Source organism: Triticum aestivum, chromosome 7D (assembly GCF_018294505.1).
Source record: "Triticum aestivum cultivar Chinese Spring chromosome 7D, IWGSC CS RefSeq v2.1, whole genome shotgun sequence".
Lineage (NCBI taxonomy): Eukaryota > Viridiplantae > Streptophyta > Magnoliopsida > Poales > Poaceae > Triticum > Triticum aestivum.
This window is the reverse complement of record NC_057814.1, coordinates 146,169,416-146,192,411: the sequence shown is the minus strand read 5'-3', so window position 1 is coordinate 146,192,411 and position 22,996 is coordinate 146,169,416. Positions and strand designations below refer to the sequence as shown.

Sequence of the window (22,996 nt, the reverse complement as noted above, 5' to 3'; positions counted from 1 at the left end):
TCGAAGAAGGTCAACAATGGGGGAAGAACACGAGCTCAAGAGATGAAGTAGAATGGGGAAGAAGACCCCCTTATATAGTGGGGGGAACAATCCAACCGTTACCCCCACTTCAGCCCCGCAGAGAGCGGTACTACCGCTTGGCCAGCGGTACTACTGCTTGCCCCTATAAGTGGTACTACCGCTCCCCCTCGCGGTACTGCCGCTGGGCCCAGAGCGGTAATACCGCGGTGGCAGGGCGGTACTACCGCATACGAGCGGTACACCGGCCCCCACTGCCGTGGCTAGTACCGTAAAACCCGACACGAAAAAAGATCCCTCGAATCGAGGCGGTACTAGCACGAGACCGCAGCGGTACTACGGCTGGGGGCTACCAGCGGTACTACCGCTCAGGAGCGGTACCGCTCTAGAGCGGTACTACCGCTTGTAGCACCCAAGCGGTACTACCGCTCCGGCCCGCGGTACTGCCGCTAGGAAACAAAAACTGCCATAACTTCTGCATATGAGCTCCGAATTGAGCAAACTCAAGCTTGTTGGATAGAGGAAGACGAGTAGCATCAAAAAGCGACTGGTTATAGTAAGAAGAGGCAGGGGAGGTATGCCAACAAATAGAGGAGTGAAACCTCCAACCGAGAAGAACCGGCATAACCTCCAACATCGAAAACATCATAGAAGATGCGAGTGAACTCCGTTTTCGATGAACTCGAGCTTGTCATCAAGATGACCATAAGCTCCAAAACTCACAAAGAGAAGAACCAAACAAGAACCAATAAAGATGATGCAAGGATGCAATGGTTTGAGCTCTCTATGAACGATACGATCAAGCTACTCATCGAGAGCCCCCCTTGATAGTACGGCAATCGATCCTATAACCCGGTCTCCCACCTACCATCATGAGACCGGTAAAATAGAAAACCTATCAAGAGCAAACCTTTGCCTTGCACATGGTCCACTTGAGCTAGATGATGACGATCTTGACTCCCTCAAGTTGGACCACCTTTCTTGGTTGCGTTGGCTCGATGAAGACTAGTTGATTGCTCCCCCATGCTCCACTATGGGTGAGCCACTCTTCCGCACATCTTCACAAGTCCATTGTCACCACAATGGACGGCAAGCTTCAAGCATTTGATCTCTTCATGATGCTTCACTTGAACTTGCACACCGCAACATCTTCACAAGTCCATTGTCACCACAATGGACGGCAAGCTTCAAGCATTTGATCTCTTCATGATGCTTCACTTGAACTTGCACACCGCAACCTAACCCCACAAAGAACTCTCACGAAGATCATGGGTTAGTACACAAAGCGTAATTGACAATGCTCACCACACCATGGGATCGCTTGATCCCTCTCGGTACATCTTGTGCGCTTTGTGTGTTGATCAACTTGATTCACTCTTGACTTAGTCTTGATCAACCTTGACTCTTTCCAACTCTCTTCATTTGGATGATGTCTTGAAGGTAAACATGAATGATCACACAATCTTCTTCTTCAAGACATGCTTGCAATAAGCTCAACTCTCACATGACCAATCTTTGGATAATTCCTTAATAACACCTTGGTCACCACATAAACTCCTTGAAACCAACACATGGACTTCAAGAAATGCCTATGGACAAATCCTTCAAATATAACTCAAGGCAACCATTAGTCCATAGAGATTGTCATCAATTACCAAAACCAAACATGGGGGCACCGCATGTTCTTTCAACGGCTCAATGCCCAACCACGGCAGAAGATAGAGAAAAGATGAGTGTCATCCCCTATGCCTCGGCCATAGGGTCTATTATGTATGCCATGCTATGTACCAGACCTGATGTAAACCTTGCCATAAGTTTGGTAGGAAGGTACCAAAGTAATCCCGGCATGGAACACTGGTCAGCGGTCAAGAATATCCTGAAGTACCTGAAAAGAACTAAGGATATGTTTCTCGTTTATGGAGGTGATAAAGAGCTCGTCGTAAAGGGTTACGTCGATGCTAGCTTCGACACAGATCTGGATGACTCCAAGTCACAAACCGGATACGTGTATATTTTGAATGGTGGGGCAATCAGCTGGTGCAGTTGCAAGCAAAGCGTCGTGGCGGGATCTACATGTGAAGCGGAGTACATGGCAGCCTCGGAGGCAGCACATGAAGCAATCTGGATGAAGGAGTTCATTACCGACCTAGGAGTTATTCCCAATGCGTCGGGCCCGATGACTCTCTTCTGTGACAACACTGGAGCTATTGCCCTTGCCAAGGAGCCCAGGTTTCACAAGAAGACCAGGCATATCAAGCGTCGCTTCAACTCCATTCGTGAAAATGTTCAAGATGGAGACATAGAGATTTGTAAACTGCATACGGACCTGAATGTCGCAGACCCGTTGACTAAACCCCTTCCACAAGCAAAACATGATCAACACCAGAACTCTATGGGTGTTCGACTCATCACAATGTAACTAGATTATTGACTCTAGTGCAAGTGCGAGACTGTTGGAAATATGCCCTAGAGGCAATAATAAAATAGTTATTATTATATTTCCTTGTTCATGATAATTGTCTATTGTTCATGCCATAATTGTGTTATCCGGAAATCGTAATACATGTGTGAATACATAGACCACAACATGTCCCTAGTGAGCCTCTAGTTGACTAGCTCGTTGATCAATATATGGTTACAGTTTCCTGACCATGGACATTGGATGTCATTGATAACGGGATCACATCATTAGGAGAATGATTTGATGGACAAGACCCAATCCTAAGCATAGCACAAGATCGTGTAGTTCGTCTGCTACAGCTTTTCTAATGTCAAGTATCTTTTCCCTAGACCATGAGATTGTGCAACTCCCGGATACCGTAGGAGTACTTTGGGTGTGCCAAACGTCACAACGTAACTGGGTGGCTATAAAGGTACACTACGGGTATCCCCGAAAGTATCTGTTGGGTTGGCACGAATCGAGACTTGGATTTGTCACTCCGTATGACGGAGAGGTATCTCTGGGCCCACTCGGTAAGGCATCATCATAATGAGCTCAATGTGACCAAGGAGTTGATCACGGGATGATGTGTTATGGAATGAGTAAAGAGACTTGCCGTAACGAGATTGAACAAGGTATCGGTATACCGACGATCGAATCTCGGGCAAGTGCTATACCGGTAGACAAAGGGAATCGTATACGGGATTGATTGAATCCTTGACATCGTGGTTCATCCGATGAGATCATCGTGGAACATGTGGGAGCCAACATGGGTATCCAGATCCCGCTGTTGGTTATTGGTTGGAGAGATGTCTCGGTCATGTCTGTATAGTTCTCAAACCCGTTGGGTCTACACAATTAAGGTTCGATGACGCTAGGGTTATAGGGAATAGATTTGCGTGGTTACCAAATGTTTTTCGGAGTCCCGGATGAGATCCCGGACATCACGAGGAGTTCCGGAATGGTCCGGAGGTAAAGATTTATATATGGGAAGTCCCGTTTTGGACACCGAAAGTGTTCTGGGCGTTATCGGTAACGTACAGGGACCACCGGAAGGGTTCGGGGGTCCACCGGGAGGGGCCACCAGCCCCGGAGGCCTGCGTGGGCCAAGTGTGGGAAGGGACCAGCCCCTAGGTGGGCTGGTGCGCCTCCCACAAGAGGCCCAAGGCGCAGGGAAGGGGGGAAGGGGGAAACCCTAGGCTCAGATGGGCCTAAGGCCCACCTAGGGTGCGCCCCCCCTCTCTCCCCCTCTGGCCGCCACCCCTAGGGGGGAACCCTAGATGGGGGCGCAGCCCCTCCCCTCCCCCTATATATAGTGGGGTTTTTGGGGCTGCCAGAGACACGAGTCTCCCTCTCTCTTGGCGCAGCCCTACCCCTCTCCCACCTCGTCTCTCGCAGTGCTTGGCGAAGCCCTGCTGGAGTGCCACGCTCCTCCACCACCACCACGCCGTCGTGCTACTGCTGGACGGAGTCTTCCCCAACCTCTCCCTCTCTCCTTGATGGATCAAGGCGCGGGAGACGTCACCGGGCTGCACGTGTGTTGAATGCGGAGGCACCGTTGTTCGGTGCGTAGATCGGATTCGGTCGCGATCTGAATCGCTTCGTGTACGACTCCACCGACCGCGTTCTTGCAACACTTCCGCATCGCGATCTTCAAAGGTATGAAGATGCACTCCCGTCTCGTTGCTAGTAAGCTCCATAGATTGATCTTGGTGATGCGTAGAAAAAAATTAATTTCTGCAACGATCCCCAACATCCTCCACCTTGCCGGAGCCGCTACCCCTACCCGTCGTCCACTGCAAGAGATGGACGTCTCTCATCCACGGCGCTGGACCAGGATCCTTTCATCACGTCATCTCGCTTCATCGGCGCCGTCGTCCACTTTGTCGTTGCCGCTCCTACGACCGCCTCGTCCACGGCAACAGGATTTATCCCCCAACCCGGTCGTCTGCAATCTAAAGTCTTCTTCCCCGCCGCCGACAGCCATCGCACCTGCAGCACCCTAAACGTATCAGCAGGGGCCTACACGGCGTCGCAAGAGAGGTGGTACTCTTCCATATGTGCTTAAGTTATTGATCTCACCCAGAAAATACATCTTAAACTGTTTACTGTACTTTTCTTGTCCGTACCAAATCGTAGTGGCTAGTTGAATGCAAACATTGGTTGCGAAGTAGCTTTGTCCGGATTGCACCTTCAGATCCGCCATGTCACGGTCACTATACTCGTAAAGCTTATGGTTTCCCCCCTTTATATTCACTACCATCATCGTAGGTGCTTCACTGCTTCGTGTCGTGCTAGCACTGCTCCTCAAGACCTCAACCCATCAAGCGAAACAACATGCCACTCATAATTCCAAGTTTACGTGTTGAAATACGAATCTGATATGATGCTCATATTACTAAAACAGAGAATGTTTAATTGGTCACCTAATGTTCCTATATTCATTTCGAAAAGCATGTGCGCCACCCACTGGTCCAGCTAGTTCCACTTTCCTGATTTTACTCTTGATGCTTAGGGTTTTCCCCTTTTATCTACTCTACTATGATCTGCGTAGGTGCTTTCTGTCATACTAGCATTACTCCACCCTTCAAGCTAAACAACACAACACTCAAAATTCCAAAGCTTAGTTGTTCAAATATGATTGTGATATGATATTGGTATTAGTTAACAAACACATTTAATTGGTTAGCTAAAGGTCCCACTTGAGTTTCCAAATGCATGTCGCGACATATAGAGAGACAGTAGAATTGCATTTGTTTGTCACTTGTTGACTATACTTTCTTGTCATACCAAATCTTAGTTGTTATTTCAAAGCAAATATCGGTTGCTAACTACCCTTTGCGCGGTTTGCAGCTTCAGATCTGCCATCCCACTGCCACGGTCAACACTATACTCATCATGCTTACGGTTTTCCCATTTTATGATGACCACGATCGGCCTACGTGGTTCGTGTCGTAATAGCACTGCTCCACCCATCGAGCTAAACAAGCTTATACAAATTCAAATCTGATATTGTGCTGATATTAGTAAAACTGAGAGATGTTTAATTGGTTAGCTAAATGTTCCTACTTTAGTTTCGAAATGCATGTGAGCCACATATGGAGAGACCGGAAGGAATAGTATTTCTCTGTGCGCTCTGGTTCATCATGGGTGGCCAACCGACATTGTATAGAAAGACTTGTAATATCTTCAATCTGCTTGCTCTTCTGCTCTTCCTTAAGATGATCCTCTTCTCTTGCGGTCGACTGGTCAGGTCGAGTTATTCTCCCTTAGTATATTTTGAATCTGTCAGGTCAGGTCGACTTGTTCTTCTTTACTATATGTTGAAGCTATCATCTTTTTTTGAGAAAAGGAGGATGACCCCCGGCCTCTGCATCTGGGAGATGCATACGGCCATTTTATTGATTATTCTCGAGGACCTTACAAAGTAGTACAACAATATGCCTGAATCCGCCATCTTGGCAACATCTGCCGCTACTCCAATCCATATGATGAAGGGGTGCAAGCTGGGGCAAATACCCAGACCTCTCACCTAAGCCTAACATCTAAAGCCGGAGGCCCCGACCGAGCCACATACCGGGTCCGGGGCACAAACCGGTCTGACGCACTCACATGTGTCGTCGCCACCATCTTCCACTAGTCCATCTTCAGAGCAGATTGAGGTGCCAACCTTGGTAGGTGCCTCCGCCATCGACGCCACCATGACGCCAAACGACGACCTCCACCTACGTGAGTCCATCTCCAAGCAACAGACGCAGATCCATGCTAGGATAGGGCCGCACCACTGCCGTCGCCCACCACCCACAAGCGCCACCTAGCCCCAAGGTTCCCAAAGCGGCGCCTTCAAGAAGGGAACGGCGCCGTGAGCACCGTCGCCGCCCAACAAAGTTAGGGTTTTCGCCCGGGACACCTTGGGGAAGGGGAAGTGAGGGGATCAGTCCCTACCGACGCCTCCAAGGAGGGGAACGGCGCCCTCAGGCGTCGCCGTCGACGCGGCCGGCCATGGCCGACCAGGGATTTCTCCCGAACTAGATCCCCGCCACCAAGCGCCTCCTGTACAGAACCGGCGACCCAAGGAAGCGCGGCCCGACGAGGTTGGCCCGCACGCCAAATAGGGGAGGAGGGGAGGCGCCAGATCGCGTGCACCGGTCACCGCAGAAACCGCCGCCGGCCGCCAATGACCACCGGATCCCGCCGCCCGCGCGGCCGGGACGCCAGATCCACCGCCCGCACGGCTGCTAGCCGGCCGTGCCTTGCAAATGAAGCCGCCGCTCCAGATCCGGGATTCCCCATGCAGAGGCAGGGCAACCGAGGCCCCGCCGCCACCATCCTTGGTGCCCCGGGCTTGCCCGGCGGCTGCCTCAGGCGGCGGCGAGGAAAGAAAGAGGAGGAGGGGCGGCTAGGGAGGAGGAAGGGCAGCTAGGGTTGGGAGGGAGGAGGAGGAGAGGCGGCTGGGCCTTGAAGCTATCATCTGCGAAGTATCATCACTTCTGGAGCTCTCATATTTTGAGTAGTAGGCCACATTATATTAATGCACACACCAAATTACAGCATGCATGGCACCTCTTAGAAGAATTGCAGAGATAGCACAAAGGGGTTTACAGGGAGGAAGTATTGGATTAGAATCACTTCAGCATTACAAAGATAATCTCACTTGTTTTTATGTTTTCATGCATGTCAGGTATTGAACATTATCAAAATGAATATGAGAATGCGCGCACGAGAGGAATATTGCGGAACAATCCACTGGCTAACAAACTTGGCATGGTGGAGGATGGCCTATCTTATTCACCCAGCAAGGTGCATGCTCTAACTTGGCAAGGTTGTATTGGTCGCACATATTTTGCATCTGACCTCTTGCATTACTTCTACTTTGTTACACCATCTGCTTAGTTTAAGCATCATATATGAGTATATGCCATACCTATCCATTTTCTGTACCTATTCCATGTGTCGTCATACTATGTTTTTCCAGTCAAATGTTGTTCTTTCGTAATAGATGTCCAAAAGGAAGAGGGTGATTGGAGATCCTCAAGGAGTACAAACTAGGTATTTGGAAAAGGTAGTGATACCTGTTAAATCAGATAGATCAGCAGCCACAGAAAACACAGGACCAACTGTAACAGACTTTACCCCTACTCTAGTGGCCAAACCCCTATTAGAACTGCTGACAGCCCAGCGTCAGGTACTGTCTATGATATCAATTCAAAATTTGAACTCCTAAATTTCTGCATGTGTGTTACCTTTTCTCTTGTATGAAAACTAATTTCAGATGAATCTCCTTGCTCAAAGGATCATAGGATCTCACGACAATACTGGGCTCTGCATTGCTCTTGTCAGTACCTCTTTCCCTTTGTCAGCATACTTACACTCATTGCTGTTTGATTATGTAGCATCACTGTAAATGTTCGCTTCTTTATCCTCCCTTTGCTTGAAATTATAAGATCTATATTTACTCTTAGATAAATCTAGAATTAACACAATGGTTATGAAGTTTTGGATTGCTCATGTAAGTACCTGTTGTCATGTACTCCCTCTGTATCGAATTAATTGTTGATCAATTGGATGTATTTAGAACTTAATAGTGCTAGATACATCGATTTGAGCGACAACTAATAACGGATGGTGGTGGTATTACTGTACATGCATCGCGAGATAGTTGATTGTCTAGCATTACTCTGCATCTTATCTACCCTGCCCTCCACTTTCTCCAAATTATCATATCTACATTTACTCTTACCAAAATGTTGAATAAAGCCAATTCCACTGCACACGTTGATGTCTGCATTCCTCTTGTCAGTACCTTTTGCCTTGTAACGCTGTACTTAATTAATTGCTATTTGATTATGTATCATCAGTCTGCACCTGAGCTTCATTATCCTCTATTTCTTCCAATATTATTTGATCTATATTTACTCTTTGCAAAATGTAGAATAATGGCAACGCTTATAAAGAATTTTCTTTGGGGAATTTATTGAATTATCTTTCCATCAACATGGAGAAGGGCTTTGTCCAGCCTGTGTTAACATGTAATGTAAGTTCATCCTTCTCAAGCCTTCAAACTTTGTTCTAGTATAGATTTGGATAGGCATAATTTCCTCCACTGCTGTTTACATCTGATTGGATGTTTGCAACAACTACCAGTTTTAAATTGTAGTTGTAAAAACATGTTCCTTATGCAGAACAGATCCATTTATTTGCTTATATAATTGTGAAACCTGTTACGTGTCTCCTTGTTTCTCTTTCAGAGTCGTATCTCTTATGCCAGGCAGAACTTTAGGAAAGATAGTGAGCCAAACCATCTTGGGGACAGCGAGATGACCCCAAGGTCCTGTCTTGATGAAGACAGTGAGTTGAAGCTACTCACCAGCAGGTGTGAGACAACCTCTGTGCAGTCGCTGCCTCAATCAGTTCGACTTCTTCAGTCTCAACTTAAAGCGGAAAGGCTTGCTTCAGCTCAGCTCCGACTTGAAGTCAAAGATGTAATGAAGATGTCAGGGGACTGCCTTGCGCACTATGGTGCCATACAGCTAGGGATGAAGCATCTATCGTTGACACAACTGAGGTCTCATCAGCTTGCTCGGCTGCTTGCGGGGCCCGAGCTTGCCAGGTCTAGTGCCTTCTGAAGTGCTCTCAGTTTTGTATATTCTCTTATCGGCGCGTTTATATGCACTGGTGGCGACCTTTGATGCCCAGTGTATGTAATCCACGGTCATGTTGCGCTTTATTATCACCGGTAGCGAACTTTGATTCCCAGTGGATGTAATATGCCGTAATTTCTTTGTTGTATAGTCTAGGTTTATTCTTTGGTCGGTATGCTGTAATTTAGGCCGGGAGGTTTAGTGGATCTCAGTGTTGTCGGTCTTCAGGCCGGCCCGTTACTTATATGGGCCAAAACATGGGCCTATAATCATCTTGGGCCATTAGCTGGTCTAAACCTATAGTAGTTTCCCTCCTTTAACAGGCCATGGGCTACATATTTACTGTAGTGACACTAGGCTTCCTATGGGCCGTAGAAACAATGGTCCTTCTACGGTCCATAGAAACAATGGGCCTTCTACGGGCCGTATCATCAATGGGCCTTAGACGGGCCGTATGGTGGATTGGCCAAACATGGGCCAAAAATAGACCGCATTATGGCCGTAAACGGGCTAGAGTTGGAGTCGTCCGTTCATGGGCCGACCATAACGGGTCGTCGTTAATAGGCCATATTTGATGACGCTATGAAAACGGTCCAACGTATTAACGGGCCACAAACGGGCCGACTGTAACCACGGGCTGAATTTGGCCCACAAGCAGAAAATGGCAGTAACGGGCCGTGAGTAACCGAATGCTGGAAATGAGCCCAAGAATAAATGGGCCCTGAGAAGGCCGAAAGATAACATGGGCTGCAAATGGCCCAATGGATTAATGGGCCGTTAATGGGTATAAAGTGATACACTGTTCATTACGGGCCAGTTTCACCACGGGCCGTTAATGGGCCAAGAGTTACAAAGGGCCTCATATGGGCTGAAAGACGTCATGGGCCATACATGGGTCGGAACTTAAAATGGGCTGGAATCATATTGGACGGCCCAGATGACGCTACTGGGCCTAATTCGGATAGGTCATAACGGGCCCTGGGTTAGCGGGCTGTAAATGGGCTATATGCGAACAGGCCGTTAACAGGCTTTCCGTGGGCCGGCCCGCCACCTTTTGACCAAGTCAAACGGGCCGGCCTTTTCACAGGAATGGGCCTCTGTTCGGCCGTGCCACGTGTCGACGTATCATAGGCGCCTTCGTTCCAATGAGTGGATGACATCTGTCCCAACGGTGAGCCGACACGTGTTTCCTCCAGCCAATGATGATTTTACACGTGGAAAATCCCTATTGGTCGGGGCTGTTAGCGGGTTATCGGATCCAAAACTGGACCCGATAGCTTAACGGCGTTCCGTTACGGTGGATGCCACGTGTCGGTCACCCTTAACGAAAGCACTTCTGTGACGCGCGATTTATCGTCATGGAAGTGGACACTTCCGTGATGATAATTTTGGTAATGTCATGGAACACTTCTACGACAGCACAGGTATGACTATCTTGATTCTGTCATAAAATTGTCATGGATGTACATGCATGACAAAAAATGCGACCTACTGTGACAAACACGTATCATCACGGAAGTGTATTTTTTTGTAGTGCTATAAAATACAACCACCACCGTGCTCTAAAAGATATAAGTGAAGCACTAGAGCAAAAACTATATAGCTCAAAAGATATAAGTGAAGCACATAGAGTATTCTAACAAATTCTGAATCATGTGTCTCTCTCAAAAGGTGTGTACAGCGAGGATGATTGTGACAAACTAAAAAGCAAAGACTCAAATCATACAAGACGCTCCAAGCAAAACACATATCATGTGGTGAATAAAAATATAGCTCCAAGTAAAGTTACCGATGGACGAAGACGAAAGAGGGGATGCCTTCCGGGGCATACCCAAGCTTAAGCTTTTGGTTATCCTTGAATTTTACCTTGGGGTGCCATGGGCATCCCCAAGCTTAGGCTCTTGCCAATCCTTGTTCCATAATCCATCAAATCTTTACCCAAAACTTGAGAACTTCACAACACAAAACTTAACAGAAAATCTCATGAGTTCCGTTAGCGAAAGAAAACAAAACACCACTTCAAGGTGCTGTAATGAACTCATTCTGTATTTATATTGGTGTTAAACCTACTGTATTCCAACTTTTCTATGGTTCATAAACTCCATTACTAGCCATAGATTCATTAAAATAAGCAAACAACACGCGAAAAACAGAATCTGTCAAAAATAGAAGAGTCTCTAGTAATCTGTAACTAACGCAAACTTCTGGAACTCTAAAAATTCTACCAAAATAGGACGACCTAGATAATTTGTTTGTTGATCTGCTGCAATTGGAATCAGTATTATATCACGTTCTGGTAATTTCTAACAATTGTTTTCGTGAACAGAAAGTTTCTGGAATTTTCAGCAAGATCAAATAACTATCATCCAAGAAGATCCTATAGGTTTAACTTGGCACAAACACTAATTAAAACACAAAACCACATCTAAACAGAAGATAGATGGATTATTTATTCCTAAAAAGAACCAAAAAGCAAAAAACTAAAAATAAAATTGGGTTGCCTCCCAACAAGCGCTATCGTTTAACACCCCTAGCTAGGCATTGATAAATTCAATGTTGCTCACATAAAAGACAAGAATTGAAGCACAAAGAGAGCATCAAAGAACACGTGATAAACACATCTAAGTCTAACATACTTTCTATGCATAGGCATTTTATAAGCAAAAAAATTATCAAGACAAGCAAAAACTAGCATATGCAAGGAAGTGGAAAGAAACAATAGCAATCTCAACATGACGAGAGGTAATTTAGTAAGATAAAGATTTCTACAACCATATTTTCCTCTCTCATAATAATTACATGTAGGATCACAGGCAAATTCAACAAAATAGCTATCATATAACATATTCTCAACATGATCCACATGCATGCAAAGTTGACATTCTTCCAAAATAGTGGGATGAACATTAACTGAAGTCATGACTTCTCCAAACCCACTTTTATCAAAAATACCATAAGATTGAACATTCTCCAAATATGTGGGATCTAAAGTTGACACTCTTCCAAACCCACTTTCAATAATATTGCAAACACTATTATCAATCTCATATTCATCATGGGGCTTAAATAAATTTTCAAGATCACAAGAAGAATCACCCCAATCATGATCATTGCAACAAATAGTAGTCATAGCAAAACTAGCATCCCCAAGCTTAGGGTTTTGCATATTATTATCACAATTGACATCAAGAGAATTTATAGTAAAATCATTGCAATCATGCTTTTCATCGGAGGAATTATCAAGTATGGGTGCAATAGCAACGATCTCATGTTTAACATAAGGAACTATAGCAAATTCATCTTTATAAATATTGGCATCATGGCCATAAGAATAGCAAGCATCATGTTCATCAAGGGATATTTCAATCAAATCATCGGAATCATCTTTATCTATAGATTCATGCATATCATTATTTTCTTTAGAAGAAACGGTCATTCTTTCAAAAAATTCTTTGACATAGACATTATGAGCATAGTTTTCATAGCAATATTCAAGTATGTCAAAATTTTCAGATTCGTTAAGAGTAATATCATACTTTTCAATCAAAGAAGCAACTTCATAAGCACCCATAAAAGCAACAAATTCTTCAATTTGTTCGATATCATAGTAACTATAAACACCCTTTGCATAAGAAGATAAGATTTTATTTTCATTAAACTCACATAGGTAGGGGAGGTGTTTTTTAGGGTTCTTAGAGCAACAAGTAATATCACAAATTTCACAAAGATTCCAAGCATAACACAGCAGTCTGTTTATTTGATCTCATAAGAGTCTCCCTTTTTCAGACAAACGGTGACGCACAAAATGAGCATGCTCATCTAAAGATTTCCCATCAACTAGGCTAGTTGGGGTTTCAGCACGAGCGCATAAGGATCGAAGATGATCCAAGTAGAACACTTTAAGTGGATCCATATCAATAGATTTTTAGCAAGCAAAGATGCAAGCACACAGAAGGCACATGGCAACACAAGCAAACGAAAGAGACGAATGGAAGAGGGGCAAATAAAACGGCAAAGGTGAAGTGGGGGAGAGGAAAACGAGAGGCAAATGGCAAATAATGTAATGCGAGGGATAAGAGTTTGTGATGGGTACTTGGTATGTCTTGACTTGTGCATAGACTCCCCGGCAACGGCGCCAAAAATCCTTCTTGCTACCTCTTGAGCACTGCGTTGGTTTTCCCTTGAAGAGGAAAGGGTGATGCAGCAAAGTAGCGTAAGTATTTCCCTCAGTTTTTGAGAACCAATGTATCAATCCAGTAGGAGGCCACGCTCAAGTCCCTTGCACCTACACAAACAAATAAGAACCTTGCAACCAACGCGATAAAGGGGTTGTCAATCCCTTCACTGCCACTTGCAAAAGTGAGATCTGATAGAGATGATAAGATAATATTTTTGGTATTTTTATGATAAAGATTAAAAGTAAAGATTGCAAAGTAAACAGAGATAGAAATAGCTTGTTGACGGAAGATTAATATGATGGAGAATAGACCCGGGGACCATAGGTTTCACTAGTGGCTTCTCTCAAGATAGCATAAGTATTACGGTGGGTGAACAAATTGCTGTCGAGCAATTGATAGAATTGAGCATAGTTATGAGAATATCTAGGTATGATCATGTATATAGGCATAACGTCCGTGACAAGTAGACCGACTCCTGCCTGCATCTACTACTATTACTCCACACATCGACCGCTATCCAGCATGCATCTAGAGTATTAAGTTCATAAGAACGGAGTAACGCTTTAAGCAAGATGACATGATGTAGAGGGATAAACTCATGCAATATGATATAAACCCCGTCTTTTTATCCTCGATGGCAATAATACAATACGTGTCGTTTCCCCTACTGTCACTGGGATCGAGCACCGCAAGATTGAACCCAAAGCTAAGCACTTCTCCCATTGCAAGAAAGATCAATCTAGTAGGCCAAGCCAAACTGATAATTCGAAGAGACTTGCAAAGATAACCAATCATACATAAAAGAATTCAGAGAAGATTCAAATATTGTTCATAGATAATCTTGATCATAAACCCACAATTCATCGGATCTCGACAAACACACCGCAAAAGAAGATTACATCGAATAGATCTCCAAGAGAATCGAGGAGAACTTTGTATTGAGATCCAAAGAGAGATAAGAAGCCATCTAGCTAATAACTATGGACCCGAAGGTCTGAGGTAAACTACTCACACATCATCGGAGAGGCTATGGTGTTGATGTAGAAGCCCTCCGTGATCAATGCCCCCTCCGGCAGGACGCCGGAAAAGGCCCCAAGATGGGATCTCACGGGTACAGAAGGTTGCGGCGGTGGAATTCGGTTTTCGTGGTGCTCCTAGATGGTTTGGGGGTACGTAGGTATATATAGGAGGAAGAAGTAGGTCGGTGGAGCCACGAGGGGCCCACGAGGGTGGAGGGCGCGCCCCCCCTCCCTCGTGGCCTCCTCGTTGGTTGCTTGACGTCCACTCCAAGTCCTCTGGATCACGATTGTTCCAAAAATCACGCTCCCGAAGGTTTCATTCCGTTTGGACTCCGTTTGATATTCTTTTTCTGCGAAACACTAAAATAGGCAAAAAAACAGCAATTTGGGTTGGGCCTCCGGTTAATAGGTTAGTCCTAAAATAATATGAAAGTGTATAAATAAACCCATTAAACAACCAAAACAGAATATATAATAGCATGGAACAATAAAAAATTATAGATACGTTGGAGACGTATCAAGCGCAGGGGCACTCGTTTGTTGCCTGAAGCGCACAACCGTATATAGTAATTACATGTCCTTATGTCCAACTGTCTACACTAGAAAAGGAAATTGTTTGGCCACACCCCGTACGCACATGGCTATCGATGGAATCAGCCTAAATCATGTCCCACGTGCATTTATTTAGGGGTTTAAAAAGTTGTAAAAGCCATAACTTTTGATTCAAGCATCGAAATTCAATTCCGTTTTCACCGTCAGGTTTCTCAAGACGAGTTCTTCAAAACTAGATCCTATATGAGTAGGTTTCGTCAAACTCTTTTTCAAGGGCAACTTTGTGTGTGATGGAGGAAACTATAGTGCTATAGGAAAGCAACTTTTCTTTTTGGCCTAGTAGGAATGACTATTAGGTTGGTTTGTGTAAAAACTGAGAAAAAACACACAAAACATAAGGCAACTTTAGTGCTACATACAAAGAAATTTCACTGCACTGTGTGTATCTGTGAATTTTGTTAACATTATGTCAATTGTGTATCATGACTGCTCAATTGCCTATTATTGATGGTCAGTTCCTACACTTGATGTTCAATTGCCTATACATGCTATAGATTGCCTACCATTGATGCAAAGTTGTCTGCTATTGGTAATTAGTTACCTACAATTGCTGCACAGTTGCCTAACTTTTCAAAATAGTTGCCTACAATACTATGAAGTTATTTATCATTGTTTTCTAAGTTGCCTACAAACACTCTGAAGTGGCCAAGATTCACCATCATGTTGCCTACCATAACTAGCAATAGTAGACACAAGAGCATCACTGGTAGATGACTTCATAGTATTATAGGAAATTTAGAAACAACGACATACTAGCATGAACAATAGGCAACTTAGAGGTACGGGCGAGGAAGTTAGGAGAAAATTAGACAAAATTAGCTGGGACACATAATGTAGTGAAGTTGCCTGCTTTTAGCACTGAAGTTGCCTCTTGTAGAAGGAAAGTTGTGATGTTATCTACCTTTGTTAGTTGTTTTGTATCATTAGTTAGATGCTTATTGTTGCTAATTAGTTGTTTTTAATGGAGTGAAGTTGCTTCTGTTTAGCATTAAAGTTGCCTCATCTAGCATCAAAGTTGCTTCTAAAAATATTAAAGAAACACATTCATGTGGAGTTTAGTTTTGAAAAGCTCGTCGCGACTTGACTAGCCAACTCGTGTGTGTTTTCCATCATTATATTTGAAGATTTCAATGATTTTTGCAGGCAACTCGACCAAAAAATAAGAATTTGCTTAGGTTTATAGGCAATTGTCTGATCCGCCTCGCTATGAAATTTCTGATAACCCCCTATGCAATTTCTCATCTAACACCGCGACCTGACTAGCCAACAACATGCGCTCAGTAGCGTTGGCAACTTAGGTCCCCTAATGGACAACTTTCATAGTATTTTAGGCAATTGCGGATCACCCGTGGAAAACTTCGTAGCGATGTAGGTAACTTGGTTTCTGAGGCAGACAACTAAGAAACCATGTTAAACAACTTCCCACTTTGCGGTCAGCAACTTTCACAGTATGGTAGGCAACGAAGTATGTAACCACCTATTACCTATTACACACAACTAAGTAGGAGGCTACTAGGTGAATTCACTTATACACATGGTGCAATTCTTCTAGCATCGGAGTTGCTCATATTTAGCACTAAACTTGCCTCATCTAGCATCAAAGTTGCTTTTTAAAAACAATCATCAAAACATATTCATACGGGATCTAGTTTTGAAGAGCTCGTCACAAGGAATCCAGCGGTGAAAACGGAATCATTCCGACACGCTGCGTGAAAGTTATAGTTTCTTTATTTTTCTTGTACCAGAATTAATGCACGTTACGTCATCGCTGAGTTGACACGGTTGGTCTGACGAGGTGAAGAAAAATCAGCGCACTATAGTTGAAGAATCTTTCCATGTATAGAATAAGTGGGTGGACAATTTACCAAATCTGGAATCAGTTTGTTGCATCGTTCGGTCCATGAGCGTGCGCTCGGGAGCCCAAAAAAATGCAGCTGCACTTTTAAGTATTTAGGTTTTTTTTAAACAGGGTTCTAATTCTATCGTTGCAACGCACAAGCAGATGTGCTTGTCTTTAACAATGTACTCCATCTGTTCCTAAATATTTGTCTTTCTAGAGATTTCATCAAGTGACTATATACGGAGTAAAATGAGTGAATCTGTACTCTCAAATATGTCCACATACATCCGTATGTTGTAGTCCATTTGAAATGTCTAGAAAGACAAATATTTCGAAATGGAGGGAGTACTATGTAGGAGTTTTTTAATGCATGGATCGGACGGTTGAAGACCGTAACATATGTCACCTTTACGGTCGGGAAAATGGCGGGTTTTTCTGTGTTTTCAGACGGCTGACGCCTGGCAATCACCCCAAAAATATTTTTGTATGCGAGGAGGATCACCTGCCGCCGGCTGACATCCGCCACATCAGTAAACGACCAGGTTAGGCCAACTCCTCCGCTTGCCACCGAATTAAGCTTGCTGAAAAGTTCCCCTCCCCACGCTTCGCAGGTAGGTAGGTGCATCCATCCCCAACTCCCCGGCCGCACATCCCCATCTATATATGCAAATCCAGTCCATTCCTGATCAACCAGGACTTAATTAGTAGAGTAAGAGGCCTGAACTAGCACGTGAGATCGAGATGGGTTGTGAGAGGAAGCCGCTGGGCATTGCTCTGGCACTGGCCCTGCTCCTGGGCCTCGCCCACGGCGACGTGGTGCAGTTCATCTTCGGCGACTCGCTGTCGGACGTGGGCAACAACAACTACCTGACCAAGAGCCTCGCGCGCGCCGCGCTGCCTTGGTACGGCATCGACTTCGGCAGCGGCATGCCCAACGGCAGGTTCTGCAACGGCCGCACCGTCGCGGACATCATCGGCGACAAGATGGGCCTCCCGCGGCCGCCGGCCTTCCTGGACCCGTCGGTGGACGAGACCGTCATCGCCAAGAGCGGCCTCAACTACGCGTCCGGCGGCGGCGGCATCCTCAACGAGACCTCGTCCCTCTTCGTAAGACACCCATCCATCACTTCACCAACTTCTCGTAGGCACCATGGTATCATGAGATAACGCTCCGGTTTCATCATCTCACAATGCATTTGCAGATCCAAAGGTTCTCACTGTACAAGCAGATCGAGCTGTTTCAGGGGACGCAGGCCTTCATGCGGGAGAAGATCGGGCGGGCGGCGGCGGACAAGCTGTTCGGCGAGGCATACTACGTGGTGGCCATGGGCGCCAACGACTTCATCAACAATTACCTGCTCCCCGTCTACTCCGACTCGTGGACCTACAATGGCGAGACCTTCGTCAAGTACATGGTCACCACCCTGGAGGCCCAGCTCCGGCTCCTGCACGGGCTGGGCGCGCGCCGGGTCACCTTCTTCGGGCTAGGGCCCATGGGCTGCATCCCGCTGCAGCGGCTCCTGCAGAGGTCCTCCACGGCGTGCCAGGAGTCCACCAACAAGCTCGCCCTCAGCTTCAACAAGCAGGCCGGCGCGGTGATCAAGCAGCTGGCGGCGTCGCTGCCCAACGCGACGTTCCAGTTCGGGGACGTCTACGACTACTTCCAGGACATCATCGACCGGCCCTACGTACACGGCTTCAACAACTCCCACGCGCCCTGCTGCACTCTCGGAAAGGTGCGGCCGACGCTGACGTGCACCCCGCTCTCCACGCTCTGCAAGGACCGCAGCAAGTACGTGTTCTGGGACGAGTACCACCCCACCGACAGGGCCAACGAGCTCATCGCCCTCGAGACGCTCAAGAGGCTCAACATCACCGTCGTCGCCAATACCACCTCCACCTAGCCTGCCTGCCTGACACGCACGCCGCTCACCAAAATGCATACGCTTTCACATGCATGGGTGCTGCGTGCTGTGTGTGGTCTTAATTATGTGTCTGCTTCCGTCGATTGTAACCAATTTGGGACGATTTTGTTCAAGGGATGGGATGGAGAATAGATGCATGTACACGCGCCCTGGATATGAAATTTTTTGTGTCTGAGAGAACAGCAAGCCAGGATCATGCATCTATCTTAACTCTTAAGAGACGCTCCGGTTCGATCATCTGACAATGCATTTGCAGATCCAGAGGTTCTCGCTGTACAAGCAGATCGAGCTGTTCCAGGGGACGCGGGCCTTCATGCGGGAGAAGATCGGGCGGGCGGCGGCGGACAAGCTGTTCGGCGAGGCATACTACGTGGTGGCCATGGGCGCCAACGACTTCATCAACAACTAATGCTCCCCGTCTACTCCGACTCGTGGACCTACAACGGCGAGACCTTCGTCAAGTACATGGTCACCACCCTGGAGGCCCAGCTCCGGCTCCTGCACGGGCTGGGGCGCGCCGAGTCACCTTCTTCGGGCTAGGGCCCATGGGCTGCATCCCGCTGCAGCGGCTCCTGCAGAGGTCCTCCACGGCGTGCCAGGAGTCCACCAACAAGCTCGCCCTCAGCTTCAACAAGCAGGCCGGCGCGGTGATCAAGCAGCTGGCGGCGTCGCTGCCCAACGCGACGTTCCAGTTCGGGGACGTCTACGACTACTTCCAGGACACCATCGACCGGCCCTACATGCACGGCTTCAACAAATCCCACGCGCCCTGCTGCACTCTCGGGAAGGTGCGGCCGACGCTGACGTGCACCCCGCTCTCCACGCTCTGCAAGGACCGCAGCAAGTACGTGTTCTGGGACGAGTACCACCCCACCGACAGGGCCAACGAGCTCATCGCCCTCGAGACGCTCAAGAGGCTCAACATCACCGTCGTCACCAACACCACCTCCACCTAGCCTGCCTGCCTGACACGCACGCCGCTCACCAAAATGCATATGCTTTCACATGCATGGGTGCTGCGTGCTGTGTGTGATCTTAATTATGTGTCTGCTTCCGTCGATTGTAACCAATTTGGGACGATTTTGTCCATGGAATGGGATGGAGAATAGACGCATGTACACGCTCCCTGGATATGAAATTTTTTGTGTCTGAGAGAACAGCAAGCCAGGATCATGCATCTATCTTAACTCTTAAGAGACGCTCCGGTTCGATCATCTGACAATGCATTTGCAGATCCAGAGGTTCTCGCTGTACAAGCAGATCGAGCTGTTCCAGGGGACGCAGGCCTTCATGCGGGAGAAGATCGAGCGGGCGGCGGCGGACAAGCTGTTCGGCGAGGCATACTACGTGGTGGCCATGGGCGCCAACGACTTCAACAACAACTACCTGCTCCCCGTCTACTCCGACTCGTGGACCTACAACGGCGAGACCTTCGTCAAGTACATGGTCACCACCCTGGAGGCCCAGCTCCGGCTCCTGCACGGGCTGGGCGCGCGCCGGGTCACCTTCTTCGGGCTAGGGCCCATAGGCTGCATCCCGCTGCAGCGGCTCCTGCAGAGGTCCTCCACGGCGTGCCAGGAGTCCACCAACAAGCTCTCCCTCAGCTTCAATAAGCAGGCCGGCGCGGTGATCAAGCAGCTGGCGGCGTCGCTGCCCAACGCGACGTTCCTGTTCGGGGACGTCCACGACTACTTCCAGGACATCATCGACCGGCCCTACATGCACGGCTTCAACAACTCCCACGCGCCCTGCTGCACTCTCGGGAAGGTGCGGCCGACGCTGACGTGCACCCCGCTCTCCACGCTCTGCAAGGACCGCAATAAGTACGTGTTCTGGGACGAGTACCACCCCACCGACAGGGCCAACGAGCTCATCGCCCTCGAGACGCTCAAGAGGCTCAACATCACCGTCGTCGCCAACACCACCTCCACCTAGCCTGCCTGCCTGACACGCAGGCCGCTCACCAAAATGCATACGCTTTCACATGCATGGGTGCGGCGTGCTGTGTGTGGTCTTAATTATGTGTCTGCTTCCGTCGATTGTAACCAATTTGGGACGATTTTGTCCAAGGAATGGGATGGAGAATAGATGCATGTACACGCGCCCTGGATATGAAATTTTTTGTGTCTGAGAGAACAGCAAGCCAGGATCATGCATCTATCTTAACTCTTAAGAGACGCTCCAGTTCGATCATCTGACAATGCATTTGCAGATCTAGAGGTTCTCGCTGTACAAGCAGATCGAGCTGTTCCAGGGGACGCAGGCCTTCATGCGGGAGAAGATCGGGTGGGCGGCGGCGGACAAGCTGTTCGGCGAGGCATACTACGTGGTGGCCATGGGCGCCAACGACTTCATCAACAACTACCTGCTCCCCGTCTACTCCGACTCGTGGACCTACAACGGCGAGACCTTCGTCAAGTACATGGTCACCACCCTGGAGGCCCAGCTCCGGCTCCTGCACGGGCTGGGCGCGCGTCGGGTCACCTTCTTCGGGCTAGGGCCCATGGGCTGCATCCCGCTGCAACGGCTCCTGCAGAGGTCCTCCACGGCGTGCCAGGAGTCCACCAACAAGTATTTCTCAAAAAAAAAAGGAGTCCACCAACAAGCTCGCCCTCAGCTTCAACAAGCAGGCCGGCGCGGTGATCAAGCAGCTGGCGGCGTCGCTGCCCAACGCGACGTTCCAGTTCGGGGACGTCTACGACTACTTCCAGGACATCATCGACCGGCCCTACATGCACGGCTTCAACAACTCCCACGCGCCCTGCTGCACTCTCGGGAAGGTGCGGCCGACGCTGACGTGCACCCCGCTCTCCACGCTTTGCAAGGACCGCAGCAAGTACGTGTTCTGGGACGAGTACCACCCCACCGACAGGGCCAACGAGCTCATCGCCCTCGAGACGCTCAGGAGGCTCAACATCACCGTCGTTGCCAACACCACCTCCAGCTAGTGCGACGCCACTCACCAAAATGCGTACGCTTCCACATGCATGGGCGCTGTCGTGTGTGTTGTCTTAATATTATGTGTGCTTGGATTGTAACCAGATTAGGATGATGGTGTCCAAGGAATGTGATGGAGAATAGATGCATGTACGTGTCCTGGATATGAAATTTTCGAGTTTGAGAGAACAGCAAGCCAGGTCATGCATCTATCTTAACTCTTAAGAGACCACTATTAAGACGTTGATGTCTATTGGCATGTGAAATTTTAAGTAAAAACACGGTAGTACCATTTACGAGCTATGAAAAACAAATTCTGTCATGAATTGTGACGTTTACTGTTTGACACTATTCATTGTTGCTTTTGTCTTTTTTTACCTCGTAAATGGTAAATGTATTTGAACTTTGAAATTTCACATACTAATAAAACATCACACTCTTAAGACATAATATTTCTTTGAGATTTTCTTTTTAAACTTCGCGTGAAGGGGATGTTAAGACGGTGCTGATGTGCCGGCTATTCATTTAGGAGACTAGGAACCAAAGCATAACTATGATGTACCTCGAATGGTCGAACCGTCAATGGACAGAGAGCAAAGCGGGGTTGCGAGGGCAGCCAGGGAATTGAAATCGACGAGCGATCTAAATTAGCAAGATAAAACGATTTAGCAAAAAATGAAAAAGGAACACCGAGCGCACAGTCGCGAAGAAGCGATGCTTCGGCGGCCACAACCAGTTCATTTTTTCTCGACGTGCACATACTAACCAAGGAACGAATCAGAAGGAACAATCAGTTCTTCTTTTTCGACGTGCACAAACTGACTAGAAAGGAATTGATCCCTGGCTCCCTCCTTGGGGTGCCCCTATGTCTAGCTTAAAGCGAGACCTAGGCAACCCTCTTGTGAAGGGGACCACAGATGAGCTGGACCAGGCGCACGCGAGGCCACAGCCTCATTTTTTCCACGTTTTCTATTTTCATTTTTTTCCCTTTATTTTTAAATTTTGTTAATATTTTCAAATATTCTAAATATATATAGATATTGCAAAAACACTCTAAATAAAATAATTAAAAAATATTAACCAAGCATTTGAAAAATGTTAAATGTGTATAGATAAAATGTTTATCAAGTATACGAAAAATGTATGATTTTTTATCACTTATTTAAATCTAGCATTTGAAAAAAAACAAGTATTATAAAAATGTTAATCAAGCATTTGAAAAATGTTAAGCGTGTAAGATGAAAATGTAACATGTATCAAAAAATGCTAAAAAATAATCATGTATTTAAAAAATAATCAACCATTTAAAAAATGTTAACAAATATATTTTTTAAAGTTAGTCAAGGATTTAAAAATGTTAAATGTGTATAGAAAAAATGTTGACCA

General features: G+C 46.8%; 3 protein-coding genes and 1 pseudogene across 3 annotated transcripts; all 4 read left to right on the top strand.

Annotated features, from left to right (window-relative positions):
• The first annotated feature begins 17,453 nt into the window (after positions 1–17,453).
• LOC123166853 (GDSL esterase/lipase At1g74460) lies at positions 17,454–18,853 on the top strand. The gene is made up of 2 exons (XM_044584664.1): positions 17,454–17,855; positions 17,951–18,853. The coding sequence occupies exons 1-2, from the start codon at positions 17,490–17,492 to the stop codon at positions 18,650–18,652; spliced, it is 1,068 nt and encodes a 355-aa protein (XP_044440599.1). The 5' UTR covers positions 17,454–17,489; the 3' UTR covers positions 18,653–18,853.
• A 50-nt stretch (positions 18,854–18,903) lies between these two features.
• LOC123166854 (GDSL esterase/lipase At1g74460-like) lies at positions 18,904–19,658 on the top strand (annotated as a pseudogene).
• Positions 19,659–19,894: 236 nt separating this feature from the next.
• LOC123170985 (GDSL esterase/lipase At1g74460-like) lies at positions 19,895–20,804 on the top strand. Its single transcript, XM_044588672.1, has one exon. It carries the CDS (start codon positions 19,895–19,897, stop codon positions 20,606–20,608), a length of 714 nt encoding a protein of 237 aa, XP_044444607.1. The 3' UTR covers positions 20,609–20,804.
• On the top strand, positions 20,762–21,621 carry LOC123170984 (GDSL esterase/lipase At1g74460-like). Its single transcript, XM_044588671.1, has 3 exons — positions 20,762–20,767; positions 20,892–21,228; positions 21,263–21,621. Exons 1-3 carry the CDS (start codon positions 20,762–20,764, stop codon positions 21,619–21,621), a joined length of 702 nt encoding a protein of 233 aa, XP_044444606.1.
• The last annotated feature ends 1,375 nt before the right edge of the window (positions 21,622–22,996 follow it).

What these genes read in the sequence shown, in the direction of transcription:
- LOC123166853 (XM_044584664.1), top strand. Translation starts at nt 17,490, where the DNA reads ATGGGTTGTGAGAGGAAGCCGCTGGGCATTGCTCTGGCACTGGCCCTG. An exon ending in ACGAGACCTCGTCCCTCTTC is followed by an intron (nt 17,856 to 17,950) that starts GTAAGACACCCA and finishes ATGCATTTGCAG; the next exon opens with ATCCAAAGGTTCTCACTGTA.
- LOC123170985 (XM_044588672.1), top strand. Translation starts at nt 19,895, where the DNA reads ATGCATTTGCAGATCCAGAGGTTCTCGCTGTACAAGCAGATCGAGCTG.
- LOC123170984 (XM_044588671.1), top strand. An exon ending in GAGGTCCTCCACGGCGTGCC is followed by an intron (nt 21,229 to 21,262) that starts AGGAGTCCACCA and finishes CTCAAAAAAAAA; the next exon opens with AGGAGTCCACCAACAAGCTC.